The 27,498-nt window shown below is 36.6% G+C and overlaps 1 protein-coding gene across 2 annotated transcripts; it reads right to left on the reverse strand.

Moving 5' to 3' along the window:
- Nucleotides 1-1,151: 1,151 nt before the first annotated feature.
- CDC7 (cell division cycle 7) lies at nt 1,152-27,498 on the reverse strand. Of its 2 annotated transcripts, XM_047084754.1 has the most exons (12): nt 27,430-27,498; nt 26,519-26,713; nt 18,529-18,612; nt 16,968-17,103; nt 13,716-13,809; nt 13,488-13,630; nt 11,872-12,121; nt 11,174-11,269; nt 10,222-10,400; nt 9,285-9,367; nt 6,471-6,620; nt 1,152-2,925 (listed from the first exon to the last, which is right to left on the reverse strand). In XM_047084754.1, exons 2-12 carry the CDS (start codon nt 26,631-26,633, stop codon nt 2,531-2,533), a joined length of 1,725 nt encoding a protein of 574 aa, XP_046940710.1. In that variant the 5' UTR covers nt 26,634-26,713; nt 27,430-27,498; the 3' UTR covers nt 1,152-2,530. The 2 variants fall into 2 exon arrangements, with proteins under 2 accessions (XP_046940710.1, XP_046940711.1); XM_047084755.1 differs by lacking the exon at nt 11,174-11,269.

Consider the following 27,498-nt stretch of genomic DNA (forward strand, 5'->3'; position numbering starts at 1 on the left):
TTTAGGTCATTAAGACAACCATAATCATCTCCATATAAGGAAAAGTTTCATTAAAAATGCTAGAGAGCTGCAATCTGTTTCAAAAACCAACACTTGTAGTTTGTTATATTAATAGTTCTAAATGTCTAAGCCTTATTAAATGAAAACACCCTTAACAGTTTTATCTCAATAGTGTGAGCAATAAGAATTTTAAAAAGCTGACAATGAAAAATAGCTGAATATTCTGGGAACTTCCATCATAATAGGAAATGGCATTAACTAGTTACCTTCTTAACCTTTCCCTAGAAATGACTATTTTGACTAAAATCTTGTAGGGCGATATCCGCCATTATAAAATGGTGTTTAGAAGGCTGAAAAACTTGGAAGAACATGTGTATGGAAGCTCATTAATTTCTGCCTATACAGCACCACAGATGGAGGCAAGATTCTCTAGTGGGACTGAGACCCCCCAAGAACTGATTTATAGCACTGGCTCCCTTTTACCTCTCACCTCCCCTTCCATATCAACCAAGTTCTATTCTAATAGTGATATTGATAAAAAGTGGAAAAAATTTTTTTCTTTTAATGTTTATTTTTTGAGAGAGACCGAGTGTGAGCAGGGGAGGGACAGAGAGAGGGAGACACAGAATGTGAAGCAGGCTCCAGGCTCCGAGCTGTCAGCACAGAGCCTGATGCGGGGCTTGAACCCACGAACCATGTATCATGACCTGAAGTCAGATGCTTAACCAAGTGAGCCACCCAGGCGCCCTGAAATGTTCTTTCTTAGATATTAAATTCTCTTAGAGAATGTCTCCTTCCCTGCACTTTTGGTAGTTAAATTTTTCTTCGTTAATTTTCTTAGAATATGTTAACTTGATTGTGAATCACACCAAGAAAATTTTTTTTAGCTAAGACTTCTTTCTGTTACTGAGATGACTTATTGTTTTACTATTTTGTGACAAATTTCCTATAAATGAGGTCAATGAGCACCTTTTCTATAAAACAATCTACTTCCATTTTTCATATATTTGTTGAGCCAGGTCAATTTTTGTTAATCTGTCTACTATTTGCTGGAGAGACAGCATTCATTAGTCTCAAGAGGAAAATATTTCCAGTGACAAATGTGTTTTTAAAAAGAGGTATTTTTCAAATGAATAGTTTGACATAAGAAATAGAAAAGAATAACTTTATTAAACATACAAATTCAAGAACATTCAAGTTTTTTTTTTTTAAAGATTATAGTATGAGAAGAGCGAGTACATCAGTGGTAATGGCTAAACATATGCCATACTTACAAGAGTAGGTAGACACACTGACTTGAATGTACAAAATAACAAAATGTTCTGTATCCATAAGCTGTTTCTATATTCTATCCTTACTAAATGGGAAACTTCTCCGTGGATCCACACACCCAAACTTATTTCCCACAAAGAGTTTGATATGCTGTCACTGATATATATCATTTTGGAATGTAGTAATTCATAAGTCTCTACCTCTGGTCCTCTTCTACTCTGCCCACTTCATTATCTCTCTTCCCAATCTGCCCAAGACTGTAGTAATCAATCTTCTTTGAGCAGGAGCAACTTATTTATAATAGGATATAGAGATCCTGATGGCTCCACTCAGAGGAAAGACTCTCCAATAATATTCTCAAAGCTGTATTCACTTTTCCTTTTAGCAGCTACCTAATTACACCTAGGATGGTGAGAAAAATAAAAGCATTTTGGACTATCAGTCTTCACCTTGGTCCTACAGCTTTCCTTTAATCAATCCGTGTATGCATGAAGTACCCAACTGTAAACACGTGCAATATTTAACAAAGCACACAGAAACTTTGTGGAAAGCACCATGTTATTTTCAGGGAGAATTTAGGTGCGGGTAGAGAAGGCAAGAAAATCAAGAGAGAAACCATTAATGTGGCAATTCACACAAAAAATACTTTAACAAAATACATTAAAAAATGGATAAATTCAATTTTAAGTGGTATTACCTCCAACATTTTCTCACTAGTTATTTTAGTGTTCATAAAAGGTGTAATATATGCCTCTAGAAGAGGAAACGATCGCCTTTACCTATAGAATGGTTAGAGCACCAACACCAGGTTGAGTTTTCTAAAAGTACACATAGCTCATTGCTTAAAGAAACCAATAAAGTAAGTCTTTTGACTCATTTAGTCCCCATTACATCCATTAATTTTAAGATCACATCCATTAATTTTAAGATTTGTACCTCAAACCTCTATGTACTAAGGCTAAAATAGCTTCTTTCTCTGCATATGGCAGTGACAAGTAATTAAGGAAGCTGAAGATCTAGTTCTACTTGGGTAGATCTAACTCAAAGATCATGTAGTTAGCCCTAAGAACTATCCTAGGCATCTTTGATCGTAGTCCGTATTTCAGCATTTGCCAGACAGCAAATACTAAAATTTTAAAATAAATTATTCATCCTGCCCTGGTCTCTAATCAAGAACTTATGGCTATTACAAAAAACTCTTTTTCACCCCATCTCATAATACACAATAGCAAACATTATAATAAATAAGGAACGATAATCACAAGCTCATATCTTTAAAAAAAGGGTGCAACAAAGCCTCTTCAGCTGTTATTCTTGAAGCTGGATTTAGATCTAGAAGTTTATCAAGCAGGTCATAAGCTTCATCAGGTACCTCATTCCAGCCTGCTAAATTGGTAGTATCTGTATCCAAACCACCCCCACGGCCATTACTGTCTCCTTTATACAATGAATTTCCTGAACGCTGTGCTTCCGGTGTTTGTATAAGGTGAGAAACTTTATGGTCAGTCTTCCCTGAAAATGTTGGGTCACGAGAAGCAGGCCCTTGTACATCGCTTGTTAATTTCAGAGTGTTAGAATCTATACCTCTGAGCTTCTCACAAAGTTTTCTCAAGTCTTGTGCTGGGACTTCTTTGCTACACAATATCGACTTGCCTAAAAAAGAATAAATACATGTACATTATTTGAGTATACCAGAAGCCTCTCTAATGGGAAACATCCATGCCCAATTGTGTGCTTTGGGGATATATTTGCCCTGCATAAGAGCTAGAGTACCACATGCTAATATTTGTGTCTTGTACTACATAGTTGAAGGTCAAATCATAAAGTGGGCGGTGGTAAGTAGAAAGCAGTGACTTACTAAGCTATGTAAGGGACTCACTTGACTGTCAACTCCTTTAGCTTCACCATATCCTTCTGTAATCTTTCCTCAGCTGCAGCTCCTAGCTTTTACATTCCTCTGGCTATATGGTTCCTGTCTTTGCCTAGGATCCCCTGTGCTCCCCCATGTGCTCGGGATACTCCAACTTATATCCTCACTCAGCTTCAGGCCTCTGTGAGGCCTGACACTCTGACAGAATTGAACATTCTAAACTTGTGTCGCAAACTGTGAAAATTTCTATTACTTTTGTTAGCCTGTATTGTAACTGTAGAGCTGTCTCCCCTACTAGACTCTGAGCTCTTTGAAGACAGGGTCTATTTTATTTACTTTTGAATCCTCAAAGCCTAGACAATGTCTAGTACATACTAGGTCCTCAATTAATGGTGGCTGGACTGGATAAAAAAGCTTTATTCAGTCTCTCAGGTCATTGTTCAAGTATCACATCCTGACAGATACTTGGGTCCTTGACCGACCCATCTGAAACAGCTGAGCCCTCTTCTCTCCCTTTCTCCTTTTATCTTTCTCAATACTACTCATTTGTCTGACAGATTTGTCTCCCCGGCTAGAATTTAAGTTCTGTAAGAACAGATTCAACAATACTACCTGGGCCACATAAAGTCCCAATAAATGTTTCTGAATGAGTTAATAAGCCAGATCTTAGTTTTTAAAAATATAAATGTCTCTGAAACAATTTCCTGACAGAATTATTCACATATGGGCAAAAATAAGCTAAGCACACAAACAGGCAAAAGTGTATTGTATTTGCCTTATATATTTCCTTATTAAACAGAAATGTGGCTCTAAACAATGGAGTAGCACAGCATATAGATTTCTGGGGTACATGGGTTGTTAAAAAAACAATCTAGCTCTGGATGCTATAAAGGTACTTTTACATGTCCTGATCTAACTACTGGATTGGGTGTTCTACGGCAGGGAAAGAAGGGAGGAGGAGGTGGCAGGCAGGGAAGAGACCAAGGAAAACAAATGACCAAAAACTAAGTCTGCTCAGGATACAACATGGCAATGCTTTTTTACTCTAAATCTATTTTATCATTCTTATTCTCTCTAGAAAATTATAGGCAGAGGAGAATAGTCATATAGTTTTATTCATTAATTTATAGGCTATGCTGAAGTTATGAAATAATTAACAGTATGTATTACAATATCTCCCTAAGTTATACAACATGCTTAAATTTTTTCACATGATCAAAGGAGGGCTCATTCAAGGAAAATAATACATTCAATCAAAATATTTTGTTACAGACCAAGTGTCAGGCATTTGTTTTAGCTCAAGGTTTTTCTTTTAAATTTTTTATTAAAATTTTTAACGTTTATTTATTTTTGAGACACACAGAAGAGACAGAGAATGAGCAGGGCAGGAACAGAGAGAGAGGGAGACACAGAATCTGAAGCAGGTTCCAGGCTCTGAGCTGTCAGCACAGAGCCCAATGTGGGGCTCGACCCACGAACTGTGAGATAGTGACCTGAGCCAAAGTCAGTTGCTTAACTGACTGAGCCACCCAGGCGCCCTTCATTTGAATTTATTTGATATAACGAGTCCTTGATGACAATCCACAGTGGGGCCAGGTCTAGGTGTTGAGGACAGTGAGTCACGTTATACACAAGAGAAGTACAAGTACTCTCACTGCTAATCCCAAGCAAGTCATTTCTTTGGGTCATAAAGGAGAACACAAAGGTGACTACTGAAGTTTTGAGTCCTTCTGTATTCAGCCCAAAGTTATAGTAGATTTGACTGAAACAGCTGCAGAAGTCATACTAATAAACCGAGACAAAAACTACGTGGCATTATTAGTTTCTGAGAACAAACATTATGATGATAAATCTTTAAAAGCCTAGGCCTGCTATCATGACACTTGCCCTTAAAAGCTTTGCATCACTTGTTGTGCTTCCATTGTTGGTCCTCATTATAACTTTGACTACAGATAAGGGAGAGTTAAGCTCTTCAACAAAATGTTTTGATGTCCATTCTCTGATAAACTTCATAAACTTCTCATGAAGTTTTTCAAAACTAGACAAAAAGTTTTCTCAATCAGTTGAGAGTAAACATACGTAAGAATACAATTTCCAAGGTATCAATCCATCTTGCTTTCCATTTATGGTCATTTTCCCTTTGTGTACGTGTATTATTTCAACCTATTATCCTTTGATAACATTTTCTTATACTAGGTGCAAGAAAGTGAGAAGTTGTGGATTGACTTTGCTGAAGAAACACTTTTTGGTAAGCCTCCATCACGGAGCTTTCTTCATAACCACCACCAAGCTTTTCTGATGGATTAGACCATAGCAATGGTGTCTAAGTAAGGGGCAATCATTTTTGCAGTGGTTCTTAGAAGTAGTTCTTGGTTAAAATCACTTGTTTTTCCAAACTAACAAGCCTAGGCCCTTCCTATGTATCATATTTTCCTGAATCTTATTTCCCAGGAAGGAGTAGAGTGAGATAGGCATATGTATTTAAGTTCTTTAGATAATTCTGATATGGACCCGATTAAGACCTACTGATCCTGGAGCTGGGCACAAGGGCAGCCCAGCTACTTATGAAGTGGGTTGTTTGAAATTTTGCCCCACGGGGGTATTCTATATTGTGTGGTACAATCACAGCCACCCACTTTGGAAAATATTAACTATAACTGTGCATGGAGAATAAAAACAAGGTGAACATGTGAGTTAAAGTCATTGGCCAGAACAATGTTGAGAGAATTCACAGGTGCCCCATGAAGTCTTAGAAGTATAAGAACTTGTGTAACTAAGGAGATGACTTCCCACAACATATTATTTATATGCTTAAAATAATACTCCATCAGCAAAGGTGTTCTGCACATTTCTCTTCCTTGCTCCCCTAACCCTAAGGAACCTAACAACCCACATTTTATTATCTTCCCTACTGAGTCCTTATTATTCTGTCTCATAATTAACTGTTTACTTGTTAGTATAAACTAAGATCAATTAAGGCAAGCCCAAGAACACCTGATGCTTAATAAACATATAATAAACTAAAACATATACTATTAGAAATATTTATGTAATAAAGTCAAACCATAACTATAGGGAGTTAAGATTTTATTCCTTATCCTTTTAAGATTATAAAGTTGAACTTTAAAATATTTAAATAGCACTTTGTGCTTGCTGAGATTAAATGATTATATAGAAGAAAAATGGATAAATTATTTTCTTACACAATGCTATTCGTTTTCAAGCAACAGAGAAATTTTCTACATAACATCAGAGAATTTCTTAATAATTTGATTTATAGGAAATTAAAAAAGGCATTTCTTTTGTTCTATAATATAAAACTGCTTACCAAAAGTTTTAGCTGCTTGGATAGTTTCCCTGGATCCACGAATTGTCATAATTTGAGCCAAAGCAGTTAAATCATCACTTGCTTTATAAAATGGATACCGCCCACTAAGCAAAGAAAGGAATATGACACCTGCAGACCACATGTCAATTGCTGTAACAGAAAACAAACTTTAAAAAAAATTCCATATCTATAACTTTATCATCAGTAGTCAATTTACATCATTGTTACATCCATAGTTCTCAACCTTTGCTATGCAAATCTTGAGCCTTAAAAAACATTCTGATGTCCAGGCCCAATCCCTCAGAGATTCTGACTTAACTATGGAGTAGGGCTCAGGCATCAGAATTTTTTAAGTTCCTCAGATGCTTAGAGTGTAATACCATGATTGAGAAACCGTAGTCTAACATCCTTAATACAAAATACAATATTTTCTTTCTTGAGCAACATGTTGGTAAGTTTAAAAGGACATTTCATCATTATAAAACACTAAGTAGATATGTACTTTGTAAGATCAAAAGAAATCCAAAAATAGCTATGTGGAAAAATCTGGATGTTCCTCAAGAATTATGCACCATAGTGAAAGTGGCTTATTTTAGTGAAAAGTATTGAATATTAGAAGCTTTTCTTCAGCCAGGTGCTTACCCTAACTTCTGCTATACAATCTTTCATCTCTAGAATTCTGACAGTTAACATTAAGACTAGCACAGGTTCATGTTAAACTAATTTTTTCTTTTAGGGACATCTCTCCTAACTGCTGACCCCCCCAGTATCACCAAGTTACTTGCTCTCCATTACCTTGGCCATTGTATCACCTGCCTTTCTCTGTTCCCTCTGTAGCTCTGCCTGCTCCTTCAACATTTTCCCCACCCCTTAAGGCTGAGGTTCCCCACAGTTCCAACCTCTTCCCTGGACTGACCCCATCTACTTCACAGCTTCGACCATCTTTTATATACTGATGACATTTAACTGTATTTCCAGCCTAAACTTCCCTAAGTTTGACTTTTACTCTGTTGGACATCTCTATCTTGGTGTCCCCACCAATATCTCAAGCCAATTATGCCTCAATCCACCTTATCTTTCCCTGTAAACCAGTTACTTCTTTATTCTCCCCCTTGGCTACTGATACCCATTCAAGACCCCCAAGCTAGAAATCTGATAAACATCCTGGGTGCCTTTTCCTTCACCACCCCACACCCAAATCTCACATCCAGTTATCCAATAAGTTCTGCCTTTCCTTTACCTTTCTTTTCATTCCTATTACTAGTGCCCTCATTCAGGCTTTCACCATCTCTCACCTGGACCACAGCAGGCCCCAACTCTCCAAAACCTATGCTGTCTGCATACCTGCCAGAATAATGCAGTTAAAACATAATTATCAGGGCATCAGGGTGGCTCAGCTGACTCTTGATATCAGCTCAGGTCATGATCTTGCAGTTTGTGGGATCAAGCCCTGTGTCAGGCTCCGAGCTGACAGCATGGAGCCTGCTTGGGATTCCTTCTCCCCCTCTATGCCCCTCCCTTGTTCTTGTGCACGTGTGCTCTCTCTCTCTCAAAAATAAGTAAATAAGGGACACCTGGGTGGCTGACACCGGCTCAAGTCATGATCTCACAGTTTGTGGGTTCAAGCCCAACAATGGGCTCTGTGCTGACAGCTCAGAGTCTAGAGCCTGCTTCCGATTCTGTGTCTCCCTCTCTCTATGCCCCTCCTCCCACTCATGCTCTGTCTCTCTCTCTCTCTCAAAAATAAATAAACATTAAAAAATAAATAAACTTAAAAAACATAATTATTACCATCTCTTTCCCTTGAATAACTTCCCAACACCTATAGGATACAGTCCAAGCTGTTTAACATGTGTGATCTGACTTGCCTACCTATTATCAGGTTTATTTTTCACCATTCCTTCACTTCCATCTTACATTCTAGCAACACTAAACTTGTTTCCTATTGACTAGACTAGACCATGCTGTTTCTTCAGATTCTCTGCTCATGCATCAATGCCAACCACCTACTCCAATTTAAGTTCTCTTCTCAGTGGTTTTCTCTTCAATGAACTTCCTTCCATATTCCCTTCAAAAAGGAATAAATATCCCTAAAATACCTCATATAAAGATTTACAATCATGCTCAACAGGTTACAATTATTTGAGAGTATAAGCAGATAATTTTTTTTTTTTTGGTATCATTAGCAAGTACAGAATACACACAATGGACAAATGCATTTCTTTCAAGTCCATTATCTAGGGGAATGGCAGGATTCATTTACTCAATGAGATTTTTCCTGGGTTCTGGCTTCATGACAACTTTGGTAGATTCTAGATTTTTTTCCTTTTTCAAAACTCTTTAACTCTTTAATGCTACTGTATTATTTTCACAATAACAAAAAATAATTTTAATCAAATACACAATCTTATGTGCAGTGCAGCACAGAAGACTTTTGGGGGGTATTGGGCAACCAGATAAAACGCTGCAAGTCTTAAGTTAGCAAAGACTACTAAACACAATTTTTCCTCTACAAATATGACATTAACAAAATTCGTAGCAAAATCATCTTGTAAATAGATAAGCAAGATGCATTGTACAGGAAAAAGTCTGTTACAGGAAAAAAACAAAAAAAAAGCAAAAACAAACCCAACACTAGGAGTAGAAATTTTCAATAGCATTATCTCAAAAATGGGACTGCCACACTGCTAGAACTACTTACATAACTTATTAAAAGCAGAAAAACTTAATATTAGTAAAACATAAAGGTCATAAAATAAAATATACCTGGGATAACCAATTCTAATTGGGTTCTGTATTTCTAGTGCAACATACCTGTGGTTTGATTGGGGCACTTTGTCAAAACCTCTGGTGCTCTGAATCCTGGTGTACCTGCCCTAGGGGCAACCTGTTGTCGCCTTATGATGACGAAATAAGAGTTTTCTAGTTATGTTAAAGTTTAATTATTTAAGACCAAAAAGTAACATTTATCTGTTTATTTCACAGTAAGTTCTGCCTTGATATCTATATAAATAAAAGTTATTTATAAAGCAAATCATAATCTAGTGTGATGAAAATCCTAGATTCTGCTTCCTACTGGTCCCTCCCCCACTCCCCACCCCTCAAGTTACCAGGCCTTATTCCAGAAAAATTTTAAGGTAACTTCCAGGTGTAAAAGGAGGTAGCAGATTATAAGAACCGTAAGAGAAAAGTAAAATACACCAGAATTGAATGCAATAGAATTCAGAGGCATAAAAATCACTTCTGTTTGGAGTGATATTAGAAAATTAATTTGACATACTTATTGACTTATATACTTAAGTTAATCAGGAAAGGCTCAAGAAAGCTCATGCAAGTTTTGAAAGAAAGGGAGGAATTTATGAGACTAAGAGTAGGAGGTGGGAGTGAGAGAGACACCCTATTATTTGGTTCTGATTATTCTACACAGGCGGGAATAAGGTAACAAAAGATGAAATCAGCAAGTAAAATGTGCAAATCCAAGGTTCCAAAGAAACCATCCCTGCCCCCACCAAAATTACTTGCATACAAGAGCAAATGTGTTTTCCAATGAGCAATTCATGTCAAATGAACACTAGATGACAATAGTTATCATTTGCTCATCATCGTACCTCTCCACATTAGTGTCTGCGTAGTTCACAGAACCGTGTTGTTCTCTTCCTTGCACTAAATCAACTGCCCACCAAATCAATGCAATTTCTAATCATGTCTGGCAGCATGCTGATGATTTGGTAGCAGCATTAAATCACATTACCTTGAAAGGCAAATGCTGCAAACTTTATCTGTTGCATAGCAGTCACAGGTCAGGCTAGCTGGGCAAGAACTGGCAGTTTTCCTCATCACACCACTAGTCATAACTTTTGTAGAAATAGGCTTCTTTTTTGTTGCTAACTTTCTAGATAGTACATCCACAGTCTTTGACTGCTTCATAAGCTGTAAAAGAAAAGTCGCATTTCCTATTTCTGTGATATTTAACCTAATGCCTTCAAATGCTAGCATGGCAAAACGTAACAGTAGAAACCTAACTTTTAAAAGTGCTGAATGTGCTGCTGGATTATAAGTAAACAGTTGTCTATTAAAGTATTTAAAATCTTTTTAGTTTTCTTCTGTGGAATAAATGTATTAAAATTTACTAATCAGTCCTCAATTGGTAAATATGTGACTTACACTTTATTAGAATTTTTCCTGATAGGTTACACAAGTATAACAGTTACGTTCTAGTGTCTAACTCCATTTCAGAACTGTAAACTGCACAATTACATTGGCTAAAATCAGTTTTAATTTGTTGCTTATGCTATCTAGCTGTTATAGGATATCGTAAGTCAATTTAAAACCGTTTAATATTGATGACAATTTTGTAAACTTTATAAACATCTTTACACCATCAACTGTGTGTCAGAAATGTGTTAGTTATTAGGAGCTCACATCCTAGTAATGAGAGAAAAGGCCTTAATGTTCTAAATGTTCCTTTAGAAAACAGCAACAACAGTCAGCTAACCAAAAATGATGAAAAATTCCACCAGAAAAGTTCAGGAAAAAAACTGGAGAAAATAAAAGTGTTGACAAGATGCTCAAAGCAGTAATACCTTCTGCCACAGCAAAACTCTACTTTTAAAAACGGAGTAATAATAAATGCTAGTCTACCAATCCCTAAATTCTCTTCAGTGTACTGACTGATGATTGCACTATTAAGCTACATTACTTACTTTCACTGCAGGGCTCTCATGTGAAATGGAGCTGTGTATATTGAAATTTCTTTCTCCAAAAACAGAGCGCTGGACAGAAAGGCCTACAGATCCCTCCTACAATACCAACAAAAACAAGGAAAATAAGGATTATATCTGTAACACTTTCTGCCAGCTGTACTCTGCCAGTTTTGAAAGAGTTAAGTGACATGAAACAAAAACAGCTGCATCCAAGTCATTCTCAGGCACCAAAACACTTCTGTGAAAGGAGAAAATAGTCTAGACAGAACTCTTAACACCCATATAACTGTTACCATAATCCACAAATATATATAACTAAAAAATTTAAAAACCACCTGCATGGATGTTACATTTTGCTGTGCAGCTAAAATGGAGATAGACACTTCAGAATTTTTCCCCTATAACTAATGTTTTCTTTAAAAAAGGATAATTAATCTGAACTTTATAACATGCAGGGAAAAATTATTTTCCATTTTTGTTACATAATGTAACATTATAGAGACATTATAAATCTACCAAGTAATTTGTTTTGAAATGATCTATTATAAATCTTAGTGGAATCTAATCAATTGAATATGTAACAAATGTAAAAACAAATTTTTTAATTGCAAGTATTATCCTGGTATTATATCTCCCTCTGTTGGATAAATAAGTACATTCCTAAAACCGTATTAATACTTAAATAAAAGAGGTAGAACCTTTCCATCTTTTCCTTGTTTAATCTGACTTTGTGCATTTGTATAGGGCCTTTTCACGGTCTTCATGGTAGGCTGCTGATCGAGCTCCTTAGGTGCTGCTGGGCCACTCAAGGAAATCTTGTTTCCTGTGATTATATGGGATTTATTTTGTGAACAACTCTCCTGTTGAGCTTCAGAATGGACAAGTTTGAGAAGCTCTATTTTGGTATCATGGGTTCCTTGGGCCAAACCAAAGTCTACCAATGCATACCTAAGAAACAAAAGCAAGCATTTTTACTTCTTTGTAACAACTAAAGCATAGTAACATCATAATATGCTCTAATCATATTTACACAAAAAGTATAATTCTTTAGGGGATTAAGAATTTATAACATTCTTGGGGCACCTGCTCAGTCGATTGAGTGTCCAACTCTTGATTTCAGCTCAGGTCATGATCTCCCCGTTCATGAGTTTAAGCCCTGCATCAGGCTCAGTGCTGCCCGCAGGGAGCCTACTTGGGATTCTCTTTCCCGCTCTCTCTCTGCCCCTCCCCCCCCACTCTCTCTCTCTCCATAAATAAACGTTTAAAAAAAAACAATTTATAACATTCTTGAAAAAAGACAAGAAAAATGAGTTTATAGCCAAGGTAATGATATAAAAGCTAACTAGGCTTGAAAATTAAGGAATGATACATCCCATACACACACAAAAATCTTTCTCCCTTTTCTCCAATGGCCTGTGCTGACAAGACAGACAAGGACTGCAGGATATAAGCCCAATTCTTTGTTCTCTTATGATGGTTAAGATGGCATCACAGTAGATACTTTTTAATTAACAAGCTTAAAAGAAAAATTAACTAAAATCATGGGTTTAGGGGCGCCTGGGTGGCTCGGGTTGGTTAAGCGCCTGCCTCTTGATTTTGCCTCAGGTCATAATCTCATGATCTGTGGGTCTGAGCTGCACATCGGGTTCCCTGCTGCTTGGGATTCTCTCTCTCTCCCTCTCCTCTCTGCCCCTCCACCATTCTTGCTCTCTCTCTCAAAAAATAAACTTAAGAGAAAAAAATAAAATAAAACCACAGGCTTAAAACTTGATTCAATTAAAGAAAATTAAAGAGAAAAGTCAGAAGTGTAAAATCCCAGAAGTTATAGTCCTATACCTCCTACCACTCCCAGTAGGATCCATCATATAATAAACAGTATTTAAGCCAGGTTTTCAGCTTTACAACACCTCTATCAGTATAAAAAACATATATGTATATAAACATATACAATACAAACTTACATAATAACAGAACTTCAGTGTTGAAACAGGAAATTGGCTATCATGTGCTCTAATTCCCTCATGAAGCCCAGAGATAAGAGAAATGTGAAAGTTAAAAAGGCCTATACCGTTTTTAAGTTTATTTTAGCTAAGTGCTATTTCCACTGAACCATGGTGTATCTAATAATGGACACTGCTTTACTAATATAATTTTATCTTTTGTTTCACTGTATTTCCATTCCCCAACCACAATGAAAATTTAAAACAAAAAAATCTGTGCATGGCTGTTATAGTATGTTCTCTATCTCCCAGGTGAACCCCATAGCACAAATTCATTCAAGTGTAAATATCTTCTAGTAACTTTTCATACTTACTTTTTTAGGCGCCTATTATATAAAAAATTGCTGGGTTTAACATCACGGTGAACAATACCAAACTGATGAATGCGTTTCAAAGCTCTGAACAGATTAAACATATATTCCCGTACTTCTTGAAAAGAAAGAGAATTCAAAATGTCCTAAAATAAAGTTATGAATAAGATCATAAAATTGCTTTCAATTAAATATTTAGCCAATAAAAAGTCAGTAAGTATTAAAACCTACCAAAAAGGACTCATGCTCCAGATACGGCATAGCAATAACCACATGATCATTTTTCCTAAAGCAGTATTTAACTCCCATGACATTGTCTTGCCCCCTAGTGGAAAAATGCATAATGAACTTTAAAGGAAAGGTCAAATGAAATGAAACCTTATGCTAAGTTTCTTTAAAAATGCAACTTTAGCTATGCATAAAATGCTGGAAAACTACTTAAAACTACACTCTTGTATGACAGTATACATGTTTAACTGACTTGTACAAAAATAGCACCATTTATGAGGTTAGTATAGTAATTCAAACATGAGATCATTAGTTTTAACTGGGGAAGTAACAGAATGAGAAGGACAAGATGAAAAACAATAATGAATTAATAAGCCTTTGTAGCAGATAAAATGGCAATAGTAATGAGTAAGTTAATTAAAAAATAATAGCTAACATTTATTGAGCATTCACTATATTTGCCAAGCTTTGATCTAAGTAAGCAGTTTACATCTATTAACTAATTCACTTAATCCTCACAACAACCCTATGAGGAAAGTGCTATTATTTCCTCCCCCCCCTTTTTTTTTACAATTAAGGAAATTAAGGCACAGAGAGGTTAAGGAACTTCCCCCCAAGTTAAGTTAAGGAACTTGACTAAACTAGTAAGTCATGGAGCCAGGATCTGAATCCAGACAGCTTGCTCTAGGTCTTATGCTCTTAACTACTATGCTATATTGCATCATAAAAGATGAAGAAATTAACTTTACATGGTTTTGAGTCAGTAGAACAACATGGATACCACCTAAAAATGTAGAGAGATCAGGAAAAGAAGCATCAAAAACGAAGACCTCCCTCTTTTTGATAAAAAGTTCTAGATACAGAACTAAATCTTATGTGAGAAGTGAGAGGTCAGTGACAGTGCTTGTGGAGAAGTGATACCTAAAGCTGTGAAAATGATTAGAGAGAAGAGCAAATGAGCCTTGGAAAATTGCCAAGTTGGAGGGCAAAATAAGGAAAAAGGGGCAGAGAGCCCAGAAAGGGATGTCACCCAGATGAGGAGTTTTAAAAGAAGTAGTCATCAGTATGAAGGTCATAGAGAATAAGGACTAAGGGAAGGCTTTTAGTTTGGCAAAGAGGAATTAACTGGTAATTTTTCTGAGAATAATTTAAGTGGAAAGGAAGAGGCCAAACAGGACTTAAGAAGGGAAAATAAGATACACTGGAAGTAGAACATACAATTTGCCTAAAATATCTGGCAAAGAAAAGAAGAAAAACCAGTGTGGGAGCTAGAAAGGAAGCAAGATCAGATAAAGACTTTTTTTTAGCATGAACTTTTTTTGAAGTACATGGAATAGAAAAGTGGTAGAGAAAAATATTTAAAACAGGGAAAAAGGAACAATTTTATTCAAGGGAGTAGAATGTATGTAATTATGCCTTACAGAGGCCATCTCATTCTTTTGTCTTCTCTAATAAACATAGGGGCAAAACAAAGAAATAGGATTGTCCATTCACTCAATAAATATTTACTGGGCATGGTTATTTGGCAGACAGTATGTTAGATATTAGGGATGGGAAGGTGAATTAAACTTAACATGATTTCTGCCCTCATGGAGTTTACTATCTAATGAACAGTAACAGATAATAAACAAGACAACAAAGGACAGATTATGAGGGTTTTGAAAGAGATCAAAAGGTGCTGTGACAATAACAAACAGGTGAATCTAATTTAATTCAGATGACATCTTTGAAGCTTGCTCAGATCAGAAAGATCAGCCCGCAAAAACTGGGAGAGGACTTAGTGACCAGGGAACCGTAATGGGTAGTGACCCTGAGATGAGAAAGCTCGAGACAAATCTGAGGGAACTAAAGTGACTAGAGCACAGAGAGGGAGGTGCATGATATAAGGTTGGATTTTTTTTTTCAAAGAATACTGGGAAACCACTGAAGGATTTTAAGAGGGGGAAATAACAGTATACAATTTATATTACATACATACAAATTTTTATATTTCAAAGATTACTCTAGCTGTTCTGTGACCATGGGATTCAGGGGGAAAGAGAAGAAGCAGGCTATTGTAGTAATCTAGGTATGGTCTGAGGTAGTGGTTGAGAAAATAGATATGAATGGGTTTTTAGATATATTTTGGAGGCAAAAATAGCCAGGACTTGATGATGGAGGCTGAGATGAGCAGATGAAAACAGGCTGTTGTAGTAGGCGTTTTTGTGGGGGTTTTGGCAGGCAAAGGAGTATTAAAATTTAATTTTCAGCACATTAGGTTTGAGATAATTATTAGGTACTCAAGTAGAAATGTCAAATCAGTAGGTGGGTATATACAAATCTGCAGGTAAGAGGTCTGAGGCAAGATATACACATGGGAATCACTATCATACACTTAAAGCCACATGGAAATACATGATACTACCCAGGGAAGAGTACAGAGCAAGAGAGCCTAGGATAAGGCACCAAGAAACTCCAACATTTAGATGTCACGTAGAAGAGGAAGAACTGGCAAAAGATATTGACAATGAAAGGCCAAATAAAGCAGGAAGAAAACAAGAAGTATGTGACAGTATAGAAGTCAAAAGACATTGGTTCAAATCAATTATGTTAAACTCTGCCTAGGGTTCATGTGAACAGAAAAAGAAACTGGCAAGATGGAAGTCACAGTGGACTCTTATCTAAAGTGGTTTCAGTTTAGTATAGAGAAAAGTAGACACACGGTGAGAGTAGTGAAGGTAGGGTATGGAAGTGAAAATAGTATGTATAGATCATTTTTGAGAGGTCTGGCTGGGAAGAGCAGCAAAGAAATGATGAAACAGCTGGAAGAGGGATGGCAGTACAGGGGGATAAGAAATACTAGATCATGTATGTTTGGTGATAGGAATGACCTAGAAGAGAAAGACCAATGGGAAAGACATGCCAGATGATTCTGCTGTTCAAAATAAAATATGAGATGGGGCTGTCAATAGCTGGGGAGATGTGAAATAGGAGTTCCCTACATTTTAAAAAATATCTAGACCACGGTTTGACTTGGCAGGAAGATTAGAAAAAGAAGTGGTCAGAGAACAGGAAGTCAAGCTGAGCCTCAAGGATAATCCATTCTAAAAATATAAATTTAATTAACCATCCCAACATTAGAGGGGGAAAGTGCTACCAAACTGCAGACTCCTGACTGAAAAATATATTGAATTCATGGACAATCTAACCACCCCTGTTAGATATCCGCTTAAAAATCTTAAATATACAGGCAGTTCAGTTAAAGATAATGCATACCCAGCCACTGTTAGGCACTGAAGTTCAGCTGCAATTCTTATAGGATGACTTGTTGGAATTAAATGTTTCAGAGCTATTTTCTCTTCAGGTCCTACTTGTAACTGTGCTGTGGCCAAATAAACAGAGCTAAAAGTGCCTGTAAAACAATGTATTCAATTTTTCAATATTTGGTTTTTAAAAATGTTAATGAAACAATGTTAAAATAGATCCTAAAACTGGAGCCCATGAAATTATCCTAGTCTATCATTAATATATTTAAAGATATTATACATGAAGAACAAAAACATCTAAAAATAGGACTTTCAATTTTTAATAAATTCTTAACTGTCTTCAATTCTTTAGGGGATATATTAATTTACCAAAGCTCTACAGTAAATCTGCCTGGGTTAGCATAAAATATTTCCATGGTCATGATCCATTCTAGCAAGTATTTTTCTATAGTATTGTCATTTGAAATTACTTCCTTTAGAGTTGGATACAGGTCTGTTAGAAGTAGACTTGTTAATAGTCTTGGGGGGAAAAAAACTACAAAACCACCTGGGCTTTTAAATTTAGCATTAAACTAAATAGAAAAAATAAAAGAGCTGGTGGTCAGTTAAATTTGAGAAAACTGAGTTAAAACAAATTGATAAATTTCTTTACTACAAAAATTTCCAAAGCTAGAGCTTTGTGTGCTTTGTGTGTTTAAGTACATCACAAATAACCAAAAGGGAGCCACACATACTACATTTTCCAAACTTATTTAGCCTTAGAACACCCTTCTCCCCTCCCCCTCTCCAGGAATAGCTATTAATGTTAGGAGGACAGCAGTGTTTTCCAGAACAAAATTTTTGAACACTAAGTCAGTGTTCAAAAAAGGTAAAGATGTAAAGATCTGCTTCTTACATCCCAAAACATCTCACCTTCTAATTTTTTTGCCCAATGACCTTGGCTTCTTTGTGTTTGACACTTTTCATTGTGAAAAGCAAACAATGAAGTAAATGGAAGCTTTTTTGTTTTTAACTATTTAGGCATTTCCTAACATAGCCACCAAAACCTTTTATTATCTTTTACCTTCTCATTCACATCTGATAAATTCACCCTTCATTTAATCAACAGGACTGCCAGTCTCTCAATGACATTTATGTCGATACTGACCATCTTATAAATATTGTTACCACTTGATTTCCATCATTTTGTCACCTTAGATTTCTGTTTCAACATACAGTTCTACCTACCTACAGCAGAGAAAGAAAAAGGAGGACTTTCCTTGATCAAATTCCCCCACATGAATCTTAAATTTTTCATTTTCAATAATTATCCTTAACAATACATTAGTATATCAACACTTTTAACGGTATAACAGCATAAAGATTAAAATAGGACTATTCATTTTACTGTAAATATTTATTCTTTCATTCTTTCCAGGGGAAAAAGAAAACCTGATGTCATAATTAGTAATATGACCATGATCTTATTATTTTAAAAAGTATATACTTTTCAAAAGGAAATAGTAATGAAAATCAAGATTATACAAAGCAAAACATAAGGGAAAAAAACTTAAAGTAGATCTCTAAGTTACCTTCTCCAATTTTGTCCTTAATCTTAAACAGATTACCAAGCTGTGGTACAGCTTCATAAAGCTTCTCAATATCTTTTTTAACACCTATCAAGGAAAAAGAATTTATAGTTATAATTAATGAAAGTATATTTTATACTTTAAGTTACAAAACCTCAATGAAATAAATTCTAAAATGTAATTAAAAAGTTAAAAAGTAGCTATAATAAACTTTAAAATCATGATAAAAATATTTAAAACCCTGTTAAGTTGCTGTAACACACTTCTTGAAAAAACATAAAACTGTTAAGTCCCAGAATCACACACATCAAATTTCTATTACTCAGAATTATATTAACAGATACACTGTCACTGCATAGAGTACAACACAATAAAGAAGCTTAATTTAAAAAATAACTAAACAATTTGTGCTGTGATCACTAGATGGCATGACAAGGACACAATGTAATCTTCTTGAAAACTATTTCTCTTCCCCAAAGATACAAAATCTTACAAGCTTGGGAAAGTTTTATATATTGAGTATTCACAGTGTGCCCTCAGAGAGAAATTCTACCAAAGCTCTCAGGAATGTTAAAAATATTTTTTAAAAAACAACTATCCCAATTACCAATAGTATCCTTTATCCTTGAGACGAGATAAGATAAACTGCTACTTTTAAATACATATAAACTCTTTACAAAAATATACATGGTTAAAATAAGAAAGGCAAATGTGATAACTACTGGATATCAAATGTGATAAACTACTGGATATAAAAGAAAACTACATACTTAAGAGTTATTGGATTTTATTACAGTATCTAAGACAAACATCAGCTACTTTTTAAGTTATAATAATAATAATAATGTAAATAATGTGCAGTTCATGGGATTGAGCCCCGAATTGGCCTCCATGCTGACACTGGGGAGCCTGCTTGGGACTCTCTCTCTCTCCCTCTCTTTCTGCCCCCCCCCACTCTTTCTCTCAAAATAAATAAATTTTTTAAAAATGCTCAGCGATGGGAATGTTAAAAAAAAATTAACAAATTTGGTGCAACTCCTGTTCTCTAAGAGTTTAGTCTAGTGGAAAAGTCAGGTGTTAAAAGCTCTGAATACAAGACAGTAACTATAATAATACAAGAATGCATATGTTACTAGATATAAGGAAGGGGAGGGGAATGAACACAGCAAGCTCCAGGTGACAATTAAGCTGTGTTTTGAAGCACTCACCAAGTAGAAAAAGTGGATGAAGGCATTTTACGAAGAAGGAACTATGTACACAAAGGCATGGAAAAAGAAAAAGGCATGGATTATTTTATCCAAGGGGAGAGGTCGGTGAGGGAGGTAATGAAATTCAATGTGGCTGAAGAAGGGAGAAGGAAAGAATGCAATTGAAAGCCATGGAAAACTTTTAAGCAGGAAGATGACAAGTAGAGGATGAATTTGAGGGGGAAGAAGAACATTAAGAGCTGGAAACTAAATAACAAGCCAAGATCTAGTCCAAGAAGATCTAGTATTCTTTCCACTGTATCAATCCATCTAAGGAAACGGGAAGAACTTACTTTCCTATCTACTTCATGGGTAACTGGAGAAGCTTCATGGGTTTCAATACACGAGGCAATACTAGAACAGTAATTATGAGTAACAGTTTTGGAGATGAGAGGACTAAATTAAAATCCTGGCTCCATTATTTACCAGACTAGGTACGACTTTCCTTGAGCACACAGCTTATTACATTGAACCTTAGTCTCCCCATCCACAGAAAAGGGGTAATAACTGTACCCATGCCACTGAGATACTGTGAGGATTAAATGAAATAATACACATAAGTTTTTAACACAATGACTGACACATAGCAAATATTAAATAAAAGTGGTAATTCTTACTGTTGTAGTTATTAACATTATTTCTTTAGCACTTTTGCTTTACCCTTTACTTGAAATCTTTTTCCCTTATTATTTCATGTGACTGGCTCAAAGGTCAGTTCTTCTCTGATATCCTATTTAAAACAGCATTCCTCTCATTACCCTGTTTATTGTCTTTGGAGTGCTTGTCCACTATAAAACCTTCCTGTTTATTTGTTTGCTCTCTGCCTCTTCCCACTAGAACATAAGCTCCACCAGTACAGTTCCCTGTGTGCATAATTCACCACAGCACACTCAGCTCCTAGTTAGAAGAGTGCCTGGTATGCTTGTTCAGTGAATGAATTATTACTATCATTATGGGCATTCAGAGATAGCTGAAGGGAAAAAAAGCAAAAGTTTAGACATTACAAAAGAGTGAAGAAGTCAAGACAGTAGCAGCTACCTCACTATACGCTACCACACTACTTCACTCTAGAAACCAAAACCAAAGCCAGGGGGGAAAAGCCAGCCTCTAGCAGTCATTCTTGCCATAGTCAATTATAATCTTTCTTAATGGGTGTCAATTCCAACCAGCTTCAAATTCCGGTGTCACAGGAAAGGCACCATGAAAGGGTAATAAAAATGATATATTCGGGGCGCCTGGGTGGCGCAGTCGGTTAAGCGTCCGACTTCAGCCAGGTCACTGAGTTCGAGCCCCGCGTCAGGCTCTGGGCTGATGGCTCAGAGCCTGGAGCCTATTTCCGATTCTGTGTCTCCCTCTCTCTCTGCCCCTCCCCCGTTCATGCTCTGTCTCTCTCTGTCCCAAAAATAAATAAACGTTGAAAAAAAAAATTAAAAAAAAAAAAATGATATATTCAATTTTATATTACATGTCCTTGATTCTGAAACACAATTTTAAAAACTCTGAAATTGGGATGCAACTTACAATTATTGTCAGCCAGTATCAATGCTTACAGAACAGGTATCAGTGACTTGACGAAAATCTAAGAAATCATAAAAGAGCATTCACATTTAACCCTTTAAGAGCAAACAGTTGTAGGGAAAAGTGGTAAAGGTGATGAAGCAGAATCAAATGTAGGCCAGCTCCACATAATTGGGCTCTTATGAGTGCATTAACAAATGGTGATTAAAAAATGAACTCTTCAAAGAAATTCTGCATCATTAACGTATAGAGAACATTATGAGGGGGAAACGGGGTGTCAATGAGTGTGACTATACTCAAAGTGACTCAGAAAAGAAAGATGTTAAATATTTAATTTCCTTTTTAATTATGTACCTGAGATATACAATTATTTGTCTAATTACATCCAAAAGAACTCTTTCAAAAAGTATAAAATAAAAAATTCTAGGTGATAAGAAAGCACTGTGTCATAGTATAACTGGCAGCATTTCTGAGCAGCAGATAAAATGGGGTTATCTAACAATCAATGGTATTTAGGGGCACCTCGGTGGCTCAGTTAAGCATCTGACTCTTGATTTCAGTTCAGGTCATGATCTCACGATTCATGAGTTCAAGCCCTGCATCAGGCTCTGCACTGACAGTGCAGAGCCTGCTTGGGATTCTTTCCCTCCCTCTGTTTCTCCCCTATTTGTGCCCTCTCTCTCTCAAAATAAATAAACTAACTTAAAAATTTTTTTTTAAATCAATGGTATTTATATACAATGAAATGTTAAGAACCCTATTTGTAGTCTCTTTACTACAAAATGTATTGAAGTGTTTGTGTGGATGTTTTGTTGTGTGTGTGTATATATGAGAATACTAAAAGCTCTGTAGTCATATGATACAGAGTTGTGCTGTCTTCTAGTTTCATGTAACTAAATTTATTTTTTAAAGATTTTATTATTATTATTATTATAGTAAATGTTTATCTTTGAGAGAGACAGTGCACATGCGCAAGCAGGGAGGGACAGAAAGAGAGGGAGGAAGGATCTGAAGCAGGCTCTGCACTGAGAATGGAGAGTCCAATGCAGGGCTCAAACTCAGGAACTGTGAGATCATGACCTGAGCAGAAGCTGGACGCTTATCCGACTGAGCCACCCAGGTGCCCCTTAAATTTATAAATTAAAATTTAAAAAAATTAAAAATTTCCTGTCGTATTAGCTATAGGTGACAACATAGAAACATTTCCATTATTACAGAAGGTACTATTGGGTGCTGAAATAGAAGAAAGCCCAGATTCAACTCCTATCATTAAACCACATTAATACTCATTTTCTTAACCTGAAAATCAAAGGGGTTAGATTAGATGAATTTTCCTTTGAGTTCTATGTTTTGGAACTTCCCTCTGTATTAGCATGAGCTGGCAGTCAGTAATAGAGACACTGGTTAACTATTAGAAATCACCAGAGAGGAAATACATGTAATAAGGAACTACTGTAATACACAAGCCACGTGAAGGACTATGTAAGCTCAAGGTGTTTTCATGCCACTACTAACTTGCTAGGCACTTACGTATCTTTACAAAACTCAAAATATGTTTATATTAGTTTCCTATCACTACAGAACAACTCTGACATTTTCAAACAACAGTAAAACTTTCTGACAACCAAACTGAATGCAAAATCCTCATTTCTGAAGGAGATGAGAGTAAATAGCAAAAGAGAACATTAATGTTAAATGACAGAAAACACTACTAAAGGCAGAGACGAGAATGAATATATACTTTGAGCATCAGGGGGAAGATCCTGAAAAGTCTACAAGCCAAAAACATTTACATGCCTATACTTTATTTCATCTTTAAAGTTTATTTATTTTGAGAGAGTATGTGCCAGTGGGAGAGGGGCAGAGAGGGAGTGAGAGAGAATCCCAAGCAGGTCTCTGTGCTGTCAGAGCCAAAATAGAGTCAGATGCTTAACCAGCTGAACCACCCAGGCACCCCTAAATGCCTATACTTTAAACATGAAGGTCTAAGCTTCCATTTTGAAATTTTAAGGAAAAATATTTTTCCTGCTACATAATATATCCAAGTGGCTTTAATACTATGCTCTCAACTTTCATCATTGCTGGCCTGTACCATCTATTCGTAACATAGTACCCAGAGTGATCCTGAGAAAGCTAAGTCACCATGTCACTATTTTGCTCAAACCTAGTAAGAGTTTCACAGCTTGCTTCATATAAAGGTGAAGGAACTACCTCCTCTCCTCATACCTCTCTTTGCCATCACTCCCATCACCCTCCAGCCTCCAGTGACAAGGACCTGGACAAGGCCTTGTTATTCCTAAATGCTAGGCACACTCCCATCTCAGGGCCTTCTCCCTTGCTGTTTCCTCTGCCTGGCATGCTCTCCCCCATATATCTATGTAGCTCATCACTATACCACCTACAAGTCTTAGTTCAAATGTTACCACACTGAAGTCTTCTCTGGCCAATTACACTTCTTAAAAATCACAATCTCCTACTCCAACACTTCCTATCTCCACTTCCCTTCTATATTTTCTTCACAATACTAACCACCTTTGAACATATTATTTCTTTTATCATCTATCTTTCCAGTAGATTGAGGGCATTGATTTTTGTCTGTTTTATGCACTGATTTATTCCAGCACCTAGAAAAGTAATTGCACATAATATTTAATATTCATCATATAAACAAAATGTTTTCAATTACTTACAGTGGAGTAAAACTGCCACTCTAGGAATATATGTGATGCTTATTCTGAAGCTTTGTGTACTGTCTGACTTACATCTCTTAAGCTAGGAAGATCATATAATTTAGCCCAAACTTAGGCACTCTTGAGTGAAAGGGGACACTAATAACAATTACAGTGTGACAACAGGCATAAACTGGATCTGTCCCACACAAATCATACTATAACCCATTTTAGTAGCAAGAACTAAGAGCATCCATATAACATATCACAAGCGCAACTTATAGTATAGTTCAACAATACAGAGGAAAGTAAACATTAGATACAATATTATGCCCAGTATTTTGTTCACTGTGGCATTTTTCTTAACAGGAAAAAATGGAAAACAATCTAAAGGTTTACTAAAAAGGGTAAATTAAATACATTGTAGCATACTATGCAATGAAACATTAGCCAGTCAACTTAAACCAAGCTGTAGATAATTTACATAAGAAATGTTCAAGTTACATATTGCTAAGTAAAAAATAAAGACTAGAAATAAGTTGGTTACGATCCTAATTTAGTTTTGTTTGTTTGAAATGTATCTCGTTATGCACAGGATGACTAAAGGACTGTAACAAAAGGTCAATGGGGCAATATTTGTATAATAATGTATAAAATTTGGACGTTATTTCCTTATTTGAGTTTTCTACACTTTTTAAATTTTCATCAATAATCACATACACTTTTTATCAAAAAAAAAGAGCTACAAAAGCTGACATATCCTAAAACAAAGGGCCATGTTATTCGTCCATTACACTAAGTATTTTACTTTATATCCTTGCCTTAAACCATTCATTCATGTATTTTTAAGCACCTACTCTGTGCTGGATACTATTAGGTTCTGGGAATACAAAGATATACAAAAAGGTCCTACCATTCAAAAGTTATTCCATCAAGAGAAAGTGAATCATATTAGCTCATGAGACAGTTATGGGCCTGGATATCATTAGCTTTACTCCTTACTGAAGTTATTTTTTATATAACCTTAGCTTTTACTAAGCATCATATTAAAAATAAGTATGAATAAAATTTAAGCATGTTTTATGAGTTATTAAAGGCTGCTTATAAGGTTCAATGTTCTGTTACAAAAAAGTCACAAAACTTTAGAAATTTAGACTACAATTCACTTTACTCTTTATTTCCCAGATTTTCAGAATATTAGAATAGTAGCTTCACCTGAACATAATGCTAAAGCCATGTCGGATTCATCTGTTCATACACTCTGCCTAAAGCACAAGATACACCAGGAGCTATATGAGATACTGCCTTCAAGGAGCTTACAGTATAAATGAAAAGACAAAATATACAGAGTGCTAAAAGATACAAGAAGGATAACACAATGACTGTTGTTATTGTATTATGGATCCAATGACACAGGAGAAAGCTGAATTGTGAAGAACAGGACAAATGGAAGAGGGACAGCAACCATGAAACTGGATGAAGTGGCATTTTAAGATTATTCTAGCAGCAGTGTACCAAATGAACTGGAGGATGGAAAAGAAGTGAAAGCAGGCAGTTTAGGTAAGAAACTTCATTGTAATCAGGAGCACGGTGTAAGAGAACAGATTACTGTGGTGGAAGTAGGAATAAGAAGCAATGCCATACATATTAAAAAAGAAGTAAGATAAAGTTGGATAATTTCTTATGAGAAGCGAATATAAATCATTAAGTCGAAGACAACTCTAGAGTTTTTAAGCACAGGCAACTGGAACAACTGGGACATTAGAAAGGGTACTCATTTTGACACCAAAGAAGAGTTTAAGTTTTAGTCAGAAAAAGCAGAAGCATGTGATATCATTTTTCTAGAGTGGATAAATAGATCTTGTGGATAGAAGGTCAAAATTAGTATCTTCTGGACAAGCAAAACATGCTTAAAACAAAGATAGAAAAGAAGATTTAGCTATCTTTTAGGAAAAAGGAAATGGTCACCTGGAACTCCTCTATTTAACAAATATTTATTAAATGCCTATTATGTCCCAGGCACTGCTAGAGCAGGAATGAAGGTGCACACATTTTAGTGTATAAGATCAGGTATTGTTTGACCCTCTCCTCACTTCAGGGTCTGGGTTAAGGTCAAACAACACTGAGATGTACACTGAGATACAGTGCTTTTGTACTGCTACATATATTTCATTATTTATTTGTCAGTGAATTCTGCTTTTCAATACTTCAAGTGAAAATTCCTCCATCGTCGACTTCTAAATCCAAGTTTAATGCAATATGAAGACAGATAAGAACATAGATCTGGGAGAAGAAATTCTAGTTTGGGTATCAACAAACTGTTCTTGGATAACCACCAATGTTTAGACTCTAGCAACTTCTGTAAAATGACATGGATGGATTACAATCCTTCTAAAATGCAATCCAATCCTAAATCTAGACCTCAGGAAGCTTTACTGATACGTAAAACACTCCCATGTAAACATACAACTCACTTTACCATTCGGGAAGTTCCTTTTAAAAAAAAATAACCGAAATCACAGAATTGTTGCCTGCACATCCTTGGAATTAAACACATACCTGGTAGTTTAAAATTCTGCTCATGTTTTTTTAACGAGCCATCCGCCTGAACCTGGTCACGCTGGGGAGTAAAAGCCATTGGTTCATCCATCTGAATCCCCAAAGATGCCTCCATCACAAAACAACTGGGATGCAAAATGCCAGCTAAGGGGTCATGTCCACCGGGGGAGCAAAGCAGCTGTGAAAATTAGAATACTGGAGAAGATGAGAAGTTTAAATCACTCACTGAACCAAGCAGTAAAAAAACGCCAGTCCCCACAGGGGCAGATATTTAAAAGCGCACCGAACGTCTAAATCCCCAAAGGGGGTAAAACTGTGGGCCATTTCTAAGGATTACAATTACTTCCTTTTACCTTACAGCAACACGGGGGGGGGGGGGGGCGAGGGGAAAATGTTCTAGTCAGGGGAGCCGCCTCGGCGGCCGGCGGTGGAGCGAAGGGTGGTGGCGGTAACTGGGGCCGCAGCGCGACGGGACACAAGCCACCTGGAGAATAGGGGAGCAGGGGCGGGTACGGTAGGCCTTATGGGGAGAGCGGTTTGACCTGAGGGAAATTAAGGAGGAATGAGTACTGAAAAGGAGGGACAGGAGGTTCGCTCAAGGCCCCATGCAAGTTGATGGAGAACTGATCCGATACTGGCCATCAGCGGAGGGGAGAGAAAGAGGGAATGAATGGGATCCTTCTGGGAGCACCGGCCGCGAGCTCAGCGGGGAAGGACCTTCCTCCTTCAGACCCGAGACCCAACGGGATGCTTAGTGCGCAGGCGCATGACTTTCCCGCCGTGGGTCAGCGGGATCCGAACAGGGGTGGGAGGATGGGTTACTGCGCTGCGACAAGACCGAAGTCACGATCCAGAATTCGTTTCTAGTCCCTCAGAATCCCGCGCCATGGAACAAACCGTCGGAAACTCACAGTTTAAGGGAATACGACTTCTGTGGCTCCCCAGCTGCCTGGGTCGCCGCTGCCAAGAGATCCCCACCT

The sequence above is a fragment of the Lynx rufus genome, unplaced genomic scaffold (genome assembly GCF_022079265.1).
Source record: "Lynx rufus isolate CCGP_SWC_20201006 ecotype Redwood Valley unplaced genomic scaffold, mLynRuf1.p SCAF_2, whole genome shotgun sequence".
Classification (NCBI taxonomy): domain Eukaryota; kingdom Metazoa; phylum Chordata; class Mammalia; order Carnivora; family Felidae; genus Lynx; species Lynx rufus.